This window comes from Dryobates pubescens, chromosome 16, assembly GCF_014839835.1.
Source record: "Dryobates pubescens isolate bDryPub1 chromosome 16, bDryPub1.pri, whole genome shotgun sequence".
Taxonomy (NCBI): domain Eukaryota; kingdom Metazoa; phylum Chordata; class Aves; order Piciformes; family Picidae; genus Dryobates; species Dryobates pubescens.
Window position 1 is genome coordinate 3,879,058 of NC_071627.1, and position 12,335 is coordinate 3,891,392.

The 12,335-nt window shown below is 58.5% G+C and overlaps 1 protein-coding gene across 1 annotated transcript in view; it reads right to left on the reverse strand.

The window, feature by feature from the left end:
- PSD2 (pleckstrin and Sec7 domain containing 2) overlaps positions 1 to 12,007 on the reverse strand; it is a 42,700-nt gene extending 30,693 nt beyond the window's left edge. The window contains exons 1-3 of the mRNA XM_054168414.1: positions 11,430 to 12,007; positions 7,176 to 7,664; positions 4,767 to 4,961 (exon numbers count right to left, since the gene is read on the reverse strand). Of these exons, the coding sequence (XP_054024389.1) occupies positions 4,767 to 4,961; positions 7,176 to 7,664; positions 11,430 to 11,950 (1,205 nt within the window). The 5' untranslated portion in view covers positions 11,951 to 12,007. The remainder of the gene's footprint in view (positions 1 to 4,766; positions 4,962 to 7,175; positions 7,665 to 11,429) is intronic.
- Positions 12,008 to 12,335: the final 328 nt, after the last annotated feature.

Here is a 12,335-nt window from a genome sequence, read left to right on the forward strand (position 1 = left end):
GACCTTCTTGTGGCCTTGCAGGATCTGCAGGGGGCTCCAAGAATGCTGGGGAGGGACTTTTGAGGGAGTGATAGGACTTGGGGGGTGGAGCAAAACTAGAAGTGGGGAGATTGAGATTGGATGTGAGGAAGTTGTTCCCCATGAGGGTGGTGAGAGCCTGGCACAGGTTGCCCAGGGAGGTGGTGGCAGCCTCATGCCTGGAGGTGTTTGCAGCCAGGCTGGATGTGGCTGTGAGCAACCTGCTGCAGTGTGAGGTGTCCCTGCCCATGGCAGGGGGTTGGGACTGGCTGAGCCTTGAGCTCCCTTCCAGCCCTGACAAGTCTCTGATTCTAAGGATGCTTGGAGATGTGCTGTCTTCACAGCCAGAGTGGGTGCTGCCCAGTGCCTCTGCCTGCACAGCTCAGGTGGGGGAAGTGCAGGAACAGTCAAGGCACTCTGGCAAGAAACGGAGATGGCCTCAACCTGCTCAGCCCTTTCCTTCTGCCCCCCACAGGACAGCAATGCTGCTGAGCACTGCAGGGCCAGCTCTGTGCCAGGACATGTCACAGGCAGAGCTCCTGCAGCACTGGGTCACCCTCTGCTGGGGCTGGCTGCTGGAACGCCTCTGCAGTGGATGCTGTTTGGGAGCAGGACACAGCAGAAGCAGGCAGGGCAGGGTGAGTAGGTGCTCCCTTCACCCCAACCCTCCCAACAGTGCAGCTCAGCAAGGCCTCGCTGCCTGTCACCCAACTCACTGGGTCTTGATGAAGGCCAGGAGTCCCAGGGCATGTGTGACCCCCAGGACACATGGCCTGTGCCAATCGCTGCGAGGCCAACAGGCCACAGCCTGGGTGCCCAGCATGCCTTCCTGGGTGCCCAGCATGCCTTCCTGGGTGCCCAGCATGCCTTGCTGAGTGCCCAGCATGCCTTGAAGGTGCCCAGCATGCCTTCCTGGGTGCCCATCATGCCTTCCTGAGTGCCCAGCATGCCTTCCTGGGTGCCCAGCATGCCTTGCTGAGTGCCCAGCATGCCTTCCTGGGTGCCCAGCATGCCTTCCTGGGTGCCCAGCATGCCTTCCTGGGTGCCCAGCATGCCTTGCTGAGTGCCCAGCATGCCTTCCTGGGTGCCCAGCATGCCTTGCTGAGTGCCCAGCATGCCTTCCTGGGTGCCCAGCATGCCTTGCTGAGTGCCCAGCATGCCTTCCTGGGTGCCCAGCATGCCTTGCTGAGTGCCCAGCATGCCTTCCTGGGTGCCCAGCATGCCTTGCTGAGTGCCCAGCATGCCTTCCTGGGTGCCCAGCATGCCTTGCTGAGTGCCCAGCATGCCTTCCTGGGTGCCCAGCATGCCTTGCTGAGTGCCCAGCATGCCTTCCTGGGTGCCCAGCATGCCTTGCTGAGTGCCCAGCATGCCTTCCTGAGTGCCCAGCATGCCTTCCTGGGTGCATCACTTGGTCCATCTCTGCCTGGAAACGCTGCAGGCAGGGCCAGCCAGCTGTGCTGAGGGCAGCAGTCAGTGCTACAGAACACCTGAAGGCAGCCAGCCTCCAGGAAGCTCAAACTCCTCTGCCTAGCAGAGGCTCAGCAGCAGTGATGGGAGCCTTCATCCCGAGCTCCAGAGCTCAGGGGGTTGGTAAGTGGTAAATCCACTCAAATATCTGTTCTGTACCTGTTCATTGCATTTCCTATTCCTAGATTGGAGTTTGCTTGCAAACAGAGCTTCATTCACTTCCCAAACCTCCTGAGCTAGTCTGGTGCTTTATTCTGGGGGGGTCATTCTCCAAAGTCGTGTTGGGGTGATTCCTAAACCCCAGCACATGTGTCCACTGGGAACTGAGAGAGACAGAACAAGATTCATGTGATTTCAGCTCCAGAACCACAGAGAGAGTTGGAATACAGCAAGAGTGGGGGTGGGAACTTGCTCCAGCCCAGTGCCCCAAGGCAGAGTGGGTAACAGCCCACAGGAAGCTTTCCTAATAAGCAGCACAGAGCCCTTTCCACACAGAGAGAAAACTCTGGTTGGGGGGGGACAGCTGGGATGTCTCAGCCATACAGACCCCCAGGGACTGCATCACCCAGGAAGTGGACACTGGAAAGGTGCAACCTGTGTTGTTTCATTCCCATAATGCCTGCACCTCCCCTGTACAAATGACCAGCACAGGCTCATCAGGGCTCTTTTCCTTTCTCCTCTCCCTGCTCCCTTCCTGATGCAGACCGCTGCTGGCAAGCTGGTTTTCAGCTGCATCGCTCGGGCCTGGTGTGGGGAGGTGGGGCTGGGGGATGGGTTGAGGCCTGGCTTGGAGAAGGATTTGGGAAGGTTCTGGCCTAGTGAGGTCTTGGTAAAGCCCAAAGTGGAGAGAACTGGGCTGAGGCTGAAAATGAGCTGGTGCATTGTGCATGGGTTTGTGCTGCTGTACTTCATTGTGAGCAGGACTGCCATTCAAATCTCCAATCCTTCCCAGTCCTCTGTGGAGTGGTTTCTTTTACTCCTTTGGGGAGGGGTTAATAAAGAGCTTCTGTCTCCTCCCCAAACTGTGACAGCTCTCCAGATTCAAAGCTATCCAAACTCAAAGAGGCCCCAGATTGAACCAGTCACTCTGCTATGGGATAGGTTATGCTGCACAGCCACTCCTGCCCTCACTCCAGGGCCAGGCCCTCTGCTCTGCCCTGTCTGCTTGGTATAAATGATGATTGTGTTAAATACAAGCAGGTAGCAGTGTGTGTTGGATGAGCCTCTTCCTCCCTTTGCCTCCTTCCCCACGTCACAGTTCCTTGTCTGACAATGAGGAATGGCTCTGGTTTTGGGCTGGCTTTTGGGGGCGGGGGGGAGGTGTGTCTTGAGAAAATTCTCTATGTTAAAATGAGCTAAAAAGCTTGAAAAGGAGATTTTGCTTTCTGCACAACCCTCCCAGCCATCTCTCCTCCTACCTGGGGGCTGGCCTGAGAGCATCACTTGAATCGTAGGCTGGCTTTGCATTGTCTTAAATGAGCAAGCCTGACTTAAACCACACTTAACCTCATCCTTCCTCCTTCCCTGACCTACAAATCCGTCTGCTGGGCCCATCAGCCTGAAGGTCCATGAGCCTGAGGCTCTGTTGAGGTCTTGTGCTGGGAGCTGCTTTCCATGCCAAACACCTCCCCAGCTGATCAAAGCAAAAGTTTTCATGCAAAGACTCCGCTGGCTCCCAAATGTGAGTCACCAAGCAGCTTTCCAAGGTGTGAGGACTGCAGGTAGGAGTGAGGCCTCCAGGTAGGAGTGAGGGTTGCAGGATCTAGCAAAGGAACACACTCAGATGCAGCCCCAGAACCACTGCTTCCAACTTCCCCCCACTTGCTTTGCAGGAAAGCAGGAGGATGCTAGAGCCAAGGCAGCAGCAACCAGCCAGGCACCTGCTGCAAGACTCACAGCTCAAGAGCACTGGGATGTTGCCAGGTGACACACAGAGGCTCTCTAGGAGATCACTTGTGGTCTCCTTCAGTCCCAGGACTAAGAGGGCAGTCACAGCCCACCCAGGGACTTGCTGAGGGACAGCTGTGCTCTGCTGGTCTGGGCAGCAGGGAGACATTTCAAGGACAGAAAAAATATCCCAGCAAGACAGGTTGTATCTGGTCCAGGAGAAGGGTGGAGGGGGTTTGGTGTCCTCACACCCACTGGCAGCCTAAAATAAGCTGTCAGTGCTGCACTCATTCCTTCTGCTCTGCCTCAGAAATCTCTGCAGCTCTCCCCCCCTCTGGAACCAACATTTTTGATTTCCCTTTTGCCTCACCTAGGGAAATCCCATCTGAGGGGCTGGGACCTCGGGCACCTACCTGGTTCTTCATCAATCCCTTACTGCTATCTATGCAGACTGGGTCAGCAGGCACTGCAGCAAGAAGAGTTTGAGGTGCAGACAGGAAAAGCCTAGAGAGTGGCAGGAAGCCAGTGTTGATCCAGGTCTGGATCCCAAACCCTTCAGGTGTTGCTGGGCCCTTACCACATCCTGGAAGCTCTTGGTTCTGATGGGCAGCAGCTTGTGGCAGTTAATGCCCAATACATGCAGGCAACTTGGAATCACAGAACGGTCTGGGTGGGAAGGGACCTCCACAGGGCATCCAGTCCAAGCTCCCTGCAGGGACAACCTCCACTAGAGCCAGAGCCCTGTCCAGCCTCACCTGGAATATCTCCAGGGTCAGGGCCCCAACCACCTCCCTGGGCAACCTGTTGCAGTGTTCCAGCAGCCTCCTGGTGCAGAACTTCTTCCTCACATCCAATCTCAATCTGCTCTGCTCTGGTTTGAAGCCATTGCCCCTGGTACTGTCCCTGCAGGCCTTTGGGAACAGTCCCTCTGCAGCCTTCTTGTAGCCCTTTCAGGTACTGGCAGGCTGCTCAGAGGTCTCCTTGGAGTCTGCTCTTCTCCAGGTTGAACATCCCCAGCTCCCTCAGCCTGTCCTCACAGCAGAGGTGTTCCAGCCCCCTGGTCATTTCCATGTCCCTCCTTTGGCCTCTCTCCATCAGGTCCCTGTCCTTGCTGTGCTGGGGGCTCCGGAGCTGGATGCAGTACTGCAGGCCTTTGCAGACTCATAGGGTTCAGATTTCCAGGGCCTTGGACCAGTTTCCAGCAGAAGCCTGTCCACCAGCTTCACCCCTCCCCAGCCAGCCCTCGCACCAGCAGGCTTCGCCCTTCCTGCCCCGGTGCCCCAGCGCCGCCCCAGCCCCTGCCCAGCGCAGCCGCAGGCCGCCCGCGGCGCCAGCCGTGGGGCAGGGCGGGGCAGGGCGGGGCAGGGCGGGGCGCCAGCCGCGGCCCCACTCACTTCTTGCCGAGCTGCCGCGCCACGTCGCAGCGCTTGAAGCCCTCCAGGCGGTAGAGGCGCCTGGCCAGCCTCTTGGCGGCCTCCCCGTCCGCGCGGCACCCGTTGGCCAGCTGCTCCGTGCTGCCCCGGTCCAGCTGCTCCGTGCTGCCCATGTCGGAGTCCGAGTCGGACAGCGTCTCCTTCAGGCTGGCCTCGCTGCGCACAAACCAGAGAGTCAGCGAGCCCCGCGGCCTGGCCTCGCCGCACGCCTGCACTCAGAGGGGAGCAGGCGCTGGGAAGCACCTCCAGGGATCAGCCACAGCAGGAGCACCCGGGGCAGGGCACAGGGGAATGTGTCCAGGTGGGGCTTCAAGGTCTCCAGAGAAGGAGACTCCACAGCCTCTCTGGGCAGCCTGCTCCAGGGCTCCAGCAGCCTCACACCAAAGAAGTTTCTTCTCATGCTGAGGAGGAACCTCCTGGGTTCCAGTTTGTGTCCACCACAGGGCACCACTGAAGAGAGCCTGGCCCCTCACCCTTCAGAGAGTTATAAACATCACAAAGATCCCCTCTGAGGCTGCTCGTCTCCAGGCCAAAGAGCCCCAGATCCCATGACAAACAACAACGCATCTGGAAACTGCGGGCTGGCCAAACCCTGTCCCAGGGCAGGTGGGACGGAACAGTTCCATTTATTGTCACACTTCTAGCAGAAGATTAAGGGAAGGTGACTCCCCCTGAGGCAAGGAGGACACAGCCATGAGAAGCAAGCAGCCCCAACACCTTTCAAAGCTTCCTTTCTCTCCACTGCTATGGATAGGGACACCAAGGTCCTTCAGAGCTGTGGACATTCAGGAACCCCTGGGGACAATGGCACTGCTGTGCAGTTCAGATTATTTGCTGAGGATGAGAAACTGCACCTCCTGATGTCCCTGTGGCACCTCCTCTGCTCCAGCCTGCCCCCAGTGCCCCTTGTGCTGTCCTTGGACATCCCTGAGCAGAGCCTGGCTCCAGCCCTGCACATCTTGATCCCCAGCAATGAGGGCAGCCCTCAGGCTCCTCTGCTCCAAGCTCCAAGCCCCAGCTGCCTCAGCCTGGCCTCAGAGGGAGATGTTCCACTGCCTGCAGCAGCTTTGGGGCTCTGGGATGGACTCTCTCAAGCAGTTCCCTGAGCCTACAACTGGACCAAATATTCCAGCTGTGGCCTCAGCAGGGCAGAGTAAAGGGGAAGGAGAACCTGTCTGATCTATTTGCCATACCCTTCTGATCCACCCAAGGATACCCTTGGCCTTTGTGGCCCCAAGGTCACCTTGCTGGCTCAGGGGCATCCTTCTGTCCACCAGGACCTCTAGGTCCCTCTCCTCTGCACTGCTCTCCAACAGGTCAGTCCCCAACTTATCCTGCTCCATGGGGCTATTCTCTCCCACGTGGCAGACTTTCCCCTTGCCCTTGTTGGACTTCATTCCATTTCTCCCTGCCCAACTCTGCATCCTGCCCAGGTCCCACTGAATGGCAGCAGAGCCTGAGGGCTTTCACCACTTGCACAAATTGTGCCAGTGAGCCTGGCACCAGCCCTGCTGTCATGGGCAACAGGCTGAGCAGCCCCACTGGTACCATGCAGGGGCTGTGCCCCTTTGTTTTCTTGCCCAAGGCCACTTGTGGCACCTACTGACAGCCCTGTGAGTGGTGTGGCTGACTGAAGATCTGGCTGCTAGCTGGCTCCAGCCCTCCCATGGCCTGGCTGCTCGTTACCTGGCTTCTCCATGCAAGGAAGTGCCCTGCAGATGGCCTCCTGCCTCCCAGGGATGATGGCTTGGCTCTGAGTTCATCCAGAAGATAAGGTCTCTGCTGATCTCCTCACTGCCTGCAGAAGAACCTTTGGGGAGGCCTCTACAGGGGCACTCAGTCCTAAGTGACCCTGAGGTTCCCTTGCCCTTCAGAACACATCTGGGAGGGTGCTGACTGCCTCCAACTTGCCAAGGGATCTTGCAGATGGCAAGCAGACAAGGCAGTGGTCTACCCAGAGGAGCCCCAGCATTAGCTATGGTGAGGACAGGGTTTGTGAGCAGCACAAGGAGCAGTGATGCTCTCCAGAGCAGAGGCGAACACCAGGGTCTGAGCTTTGGCTTGTCCTGGACTTGCAGAGCTCGTACAGGACCCTGCAGCTCACCTGCAGTTTGGGGTCCTGGCTTTGCAAACAGGGACAGGCCCGCTGGGTGCTGGGTGGCTGAATGCTGTGAGACTTTGGTCCCCTAAGCTCCAGGTAGGAAAGGTTCTCCTGCTGGTGTTTGGCCTCTCTGCCATGGCAGCACAGGAGAGGGAGCACCAGGGTCCAAAAAGCAGCTCCTTCTCTCTCATGCCCTCTGAGCCTTGCTCCTGTACTGGGACCCCATAAGGCAGAGAGCCCTTGCCCAGGGAATTCCCATCCTGCCTTACCTGATGGAGTTAATGATCTTGGTGGCATCCTCCTCTGCCCCTTCCGTGTGGAATCCATTCGGAATACTCTTGAGGGACAAGCGGCTCAGCACGTTCTCCGACCTGCTGCTGGTGATCGAGTGCCTGAGCGGGCTCCCAAAGTCCCCCTCTGCTGACCTTGCTGCTGCCTGCTCTGGCTTCTCAGCAGCCATGTCGTGAAGGGCTTCTCTCTGCTGGGCCACCAGTTTCTGCTCCAGCAGCTCTGGGCTCTCCTTGGCCCTTTGCTGGATGAGTGGGGTGAGTGGGGCCTCAAAGCTGACACAGCTGTCGGTCTCGTCCGTCAGAGACAGGACATCCAGAGAGTCCAAGCTGCTGTAGTAGGTTCCCTTCATAAGGTCAGACTCAACAATCTTCTCAAAGGTCGAGCTGAACCCATCCCTGATGTCCTTGAACTGAAAATGTTCCTTCTCATCCTCACTGTAGCTCAGGTTGGTCTCTCCAGAAGCAAACCTGCACCAAAAGGGCAGAGGACACTGTCAAGGGCATTGCTCCTGCTCTGCTCCACTTGGAGCTGGGAGAGAAGAGGCAGAAATGAATGCTGTGATTACAGGCCCCAGGGACCCTCCTGTGGTAGAACTTGCTTCATTCCCTCTTTGATTACAAGCTTCCAGAGCTGAAAAGGGCAGAGTTTTATGGTGGGCAGCCCCAAGGACACAGCCAACCCTTCCTTTGGCCACATCCCAGTAAAAAGCCAGACCTGAACCGGAGATGTTTGCAGCTGATGCCTGCTGCTGACTCCGCTGCCGGAATGGGTTTGATCTGCAGGTTCTCTCTCCCTTCAAGTGCTCCAATTATGGCTACCTCAAAAGCACAAAAGCCCTTCAGATCGAGGCCATTTCATCTAACTTGGGATGGCAGCAGCAAATGGCCTTGAGCCCTTTTGTAGTGGAGAGAAAGCAGGAGCCTTTAGGAGCAGCTCAAGTACTGTACCTTCAGCCTCTCGTCTTGGCTGTGGCACACCCCACAGGCAGCCTTTCCACTGAGGAGGGGTTGTAGAGGGTGATGGGCACAGCCCTGGGCAGGGGAGGCTCCACACTTTGCCAGCCAGCCTGTGGGGTCCAGGCACAGCACCGCAGCGTGAAAGGCAAGGACCTGCAAGCCTGGCTCCCAGGGAGGCATGGAGCACAGCGCCACAGCATGGTGGGGGTTGGAAGGGACTTCGGGGTGGAGACTCCCTTTGCACGAGGAGTGCCATGGAGAAGACAGGGGCTGCTGGGGACAGTCCTTACTGCTGGGGAGCCCCCCATTGGGCTTGTGAGAAAGGAGCTCACTGCTACCTTTTAAATACAAGCAGTTTATCATAAAATAAAGGCAAACCAGCGCTGGGCGCAGAGCAGGTAGGCTAGAGGCACACCATAACCACACGAGTGGAGCTTATACAGACGTCAAACACACATATTCATACCTCTCCCCAGCACCCTCCCACCCTTCTCCATCAGGGCTGGGACAAAACCTGCACTTTCGACCTGGCCAGTCTTCAGACATCTCGGCACCTCACCTTTCTCTCCCAGTACACAAGGATCGCACCCCACACAACACAGACCACGACCAACCAATCAGCCCGAAGATCAAACAGAATCACGGAATCACCAGGGTTGGAAGAGACCTCAAAGATCACCAAGTCCAACCTGTCACCACAGACCCCATGACTGAACCATGGCACCAAGTGCCACGTCCCATCCCCTCTTGAACACCTCCAGGGAAGGGAGGAAGCAGGGAAGGGAGGGAGCAGGGAAGGGAGGAAGCAGGGAAGGGAGGGAGCAGGGAAGGAAGGCAGCGGGGAGGGAAGGAAGGCAGCGGGGAGGGAAGGAAGGCAGCGGGGAGGGAAGGAAGGCAGCAGGGGAGGGAAGGAAGGCAGCAGGGAGGGAAGGAAGGCAGCAGGGGAGGGAAGGAAGGCAGCAGGGGGGGAAGGAAGGCAGCAGGGGAGGGAAGGAAGGCAGCAGGGGAGGGAAGGAAGGCAGCAGGGAGGAAAGGAAGGCAGCAGGGAGGAAAGGAAGGCAGCAGGGGAGGGAAGGAAGGCAGCAGGGGAGGGAAGGAAGGCAGCAGGGAGGAAAGGAAGGCAGCAGGGAGGGAAGGAAGGCAGCAGGGAGGGAAGGAAGGCAGCAGGGGAGGGAAGGAAGGCAGCAGGGGAGGGAAGGCTGCGGGCAGGGAAGCAGGGAAGCTCAGAGATGATGCAGGCTGACAGTGAGTTCCCGGTGCTTTGGTCCAGCTGTCAGCTTTGTTACTCCTGAGCCCCAGAGATCTGGGAGAGGCAGACAGTCATCTCCGGCCAGCCAGGCCCAGCTCCATGCTATGTTTGGCTCAGCCACATGTTTCCATCATTTAGCCTAAAGATAGGTGGTCAAAGCACGAAGGAACAAACCCACAGTGAGCCAAGCTGATCCCTCAGCCCTTTCCCAGATTCCAGCTGTATCCCTGAAGTTTTCCAGCTGCTCTCCTGCCTGTGAATACTATGGTGTGGGACTCGTCCCTGGTGCACTCAGCTTCCCCAAAGACTTATTTGCTATCCAAGGGAATATGTTTAGAGCACCAGGACATGGCTGTGCATGCAGAGCCCAGTCAGGTTGCATCATCTCCAGATCCTCAGCCTGCCACTTCCACCACTCCCATGCCCTTCCAGTGGCTGTAGAAGCATTCACTGAGCACCCTTAGCTGCCTTCTGAACTCACCATCTGTCCAGGGAGCCACATACCAAGCAAAGACAATTTCCTGGCAATCTGAGAGACCTGGGGACACCCAAGACCTGACTGCATAGCTTATGGGTCTTGTGGGACCCACCTGGGGGTCAGCTCCTCTAACTCTGGACATCAGCTGCCTCCACTGGGTGCTCTTCCTCTTCAGTACCTTCTATTATGCTTCTTGAAACTGAATCACAAAATCCCAACATGGAGGGGGTTGGAAGGGACCTCTGGGGATCACCTGCTCCAACCCCTCTGCTAAAGCAATGATCACTCAGAGCAGGTTGCCCAGGATGCTTTCCAGGTGGGTTTGGAATCCCTCCAGAGAAGAAGACTCCACAATCCCTCTGGGAAGCGTGCCCCAATGCTCTGGCACTCTCAAGAGTGATGCTCCTTCAGGTTTTAACAGGGGATCCTGCTCAACACCGGGAATGCAATGAATGAGAGATTCCCCTCGGCAGCCCACAGGCTGTGTGGCTTCCCAGCCCTGCTGCCGCTCCAGACTGCACCCAACCAGCAGCTCAGCCAGCAGCCCGCACTGCACCAAACCCAGGAGGTGACTCACAGGTCACTCTTGGCCATCCTGTCCCTTTCATACATTCTCCTCTCAGGAAGGCCATGCTCCTCTGTGACAACCTCTGCTGCTCTTCTCCAGCCCTCTCCTGCTGAGGTAGGGCAATAAGACACAGCAGCTCCTGGTGGCTGTGATAAAGACCTCTGGATGAGGTCTTCTCCCACAGGAATGGCTTGGGAAACTCCCCACCTCATCCCAACTCTCAGCCATATTCCCTCAGCCCCCAGCCTGCAGAGCCCCAGGGAGGTCTGGGCAGAGGCAGAAGATCAGCTGTGGGCACCACACTGGTGTGTGTCCCAGCCTGGAGAGTTCTCCCTTGAGGTCAGGCTGCCAGTGCAGGGGACAGAAACGAAGGGTCATCACACATGCTGTGTCTCAAGCACTTGAGAACAGGATGGCCCAAGATATCTCTTGTGTCCTACCACTACCCCTGTGCCACCCAGGCACTGGTACCACCTGCCAGGTGTGGCAGGGCCTTGCCCTCTTTTACTAAGGACGTGTTCCTCTGGCTACAGAGCTGCAAGCTGCTGGCCCAGGGACTGCCAGAGCAAATCCTGCTGCCAGGGACATCCACAGTGCGCCAGCCTCCCAGACAAGCCCAGCTCTCCACCATCCCCAGGCTGTCATATTTGTCCTGAGCTATCTCCAGTAACTGCTGTGAGCGCTGCAAGTGGGACACCCCCAAAGTGAGCACACCCAGCACCCTGGAGCGCCCTAAAGGTTCTCCTTCGCTTCAGTGCCTCTGCGGCCAGCCGCTGCCTCTGCTCAGACCTTCTGCATTTGTATCAGGCAAAAAAGTGGTGTGAGAAGCCCAGAGAGAAAAGGAGTGGAAAGCCAGAGGCAGCCATGAAAGCAGCTGCAGCATTTTTAACTGATGAGTTACACATGGAGCAGAGTAACTCAAACCAGAGGGGCTTGAGGAACAACACACAGAAAGCAGCTCCGGAATGGGTTCGCACTCACCCAAGCGGCTCCTCGGGCTCGTCAGCGCTCAGAGCTTCTGAGGATCCCAGGACGCTGTGCCACCGCTCCCTGCTGAGGGCCTGGCCGGGCGGCTCCGGGCTGGGGGACCTCCTCTCGGCCGGCTCCGTGCCTCCCGGGCTGGCCCCGCCGCCGCCGTCGCGCTGCTCCAGCTCCACGTCCACGCCGTTCGCCAGCGCTGCCTCTTCCCCAGGGCTGCTCTCACTGCCGACGCCCGTCCCCAGTCCCTGCTCCCCCTGCCTCTCGCCCGGCTCCGTCAGCGCCGCCAGATGTTGCCCCCCCTGGCCCCCAGGCTCTCCGTCAGACTCCGGGGAGGGCTGAGCGCCGCGCCGGGGGCTGGCAGCGCCGCGCCGGGGGGTGGCTGTGCCTCTGGCAGGCTCTGCCGGCCGCCCGGGCTGCTCGTCCCCATCGCCGGAGGCCGGCGCCGTGGGCTGTGAGCCCGAGGAATGCAGGTCGCAGCCGTCGACAGCAGCGGAGCTCGGGACGTGGCCGTTCTCGCTCATGTTCCTCTCGTCCCAGCGCTTGCGGGCTCCCTCCCCGCGCTCAGCTCAGGCTCGGTGCTTCCTAGGGACAGACGGACCGCGTCAGGAGCGCCCCGACGGCCCGCAGCGAGGCGCCGGCAAGCCGAGAGCCGCTCGGAAGGGTGGTGGCTGGAAGCAGAGCATGGAAAATGCTCCCCCACCCCTCCCGACCCCTGGGTGTAAAAGCAAGAAAAGACCACCCCGGGGCTTGCTGCTTTTCCGAAAAGCTCAGCACGGTGATGCTTCGAGAGGACAGTCCTGCCGAGCCATCAGGAGCCCACCTTGTCCTGCTGTTCCCGTAACCCCAGCCTCAAGCACGGGGGTCCCTAGCTATTCAGGTCCCTGGTGCCCCAGCCGTGTCCAGCAG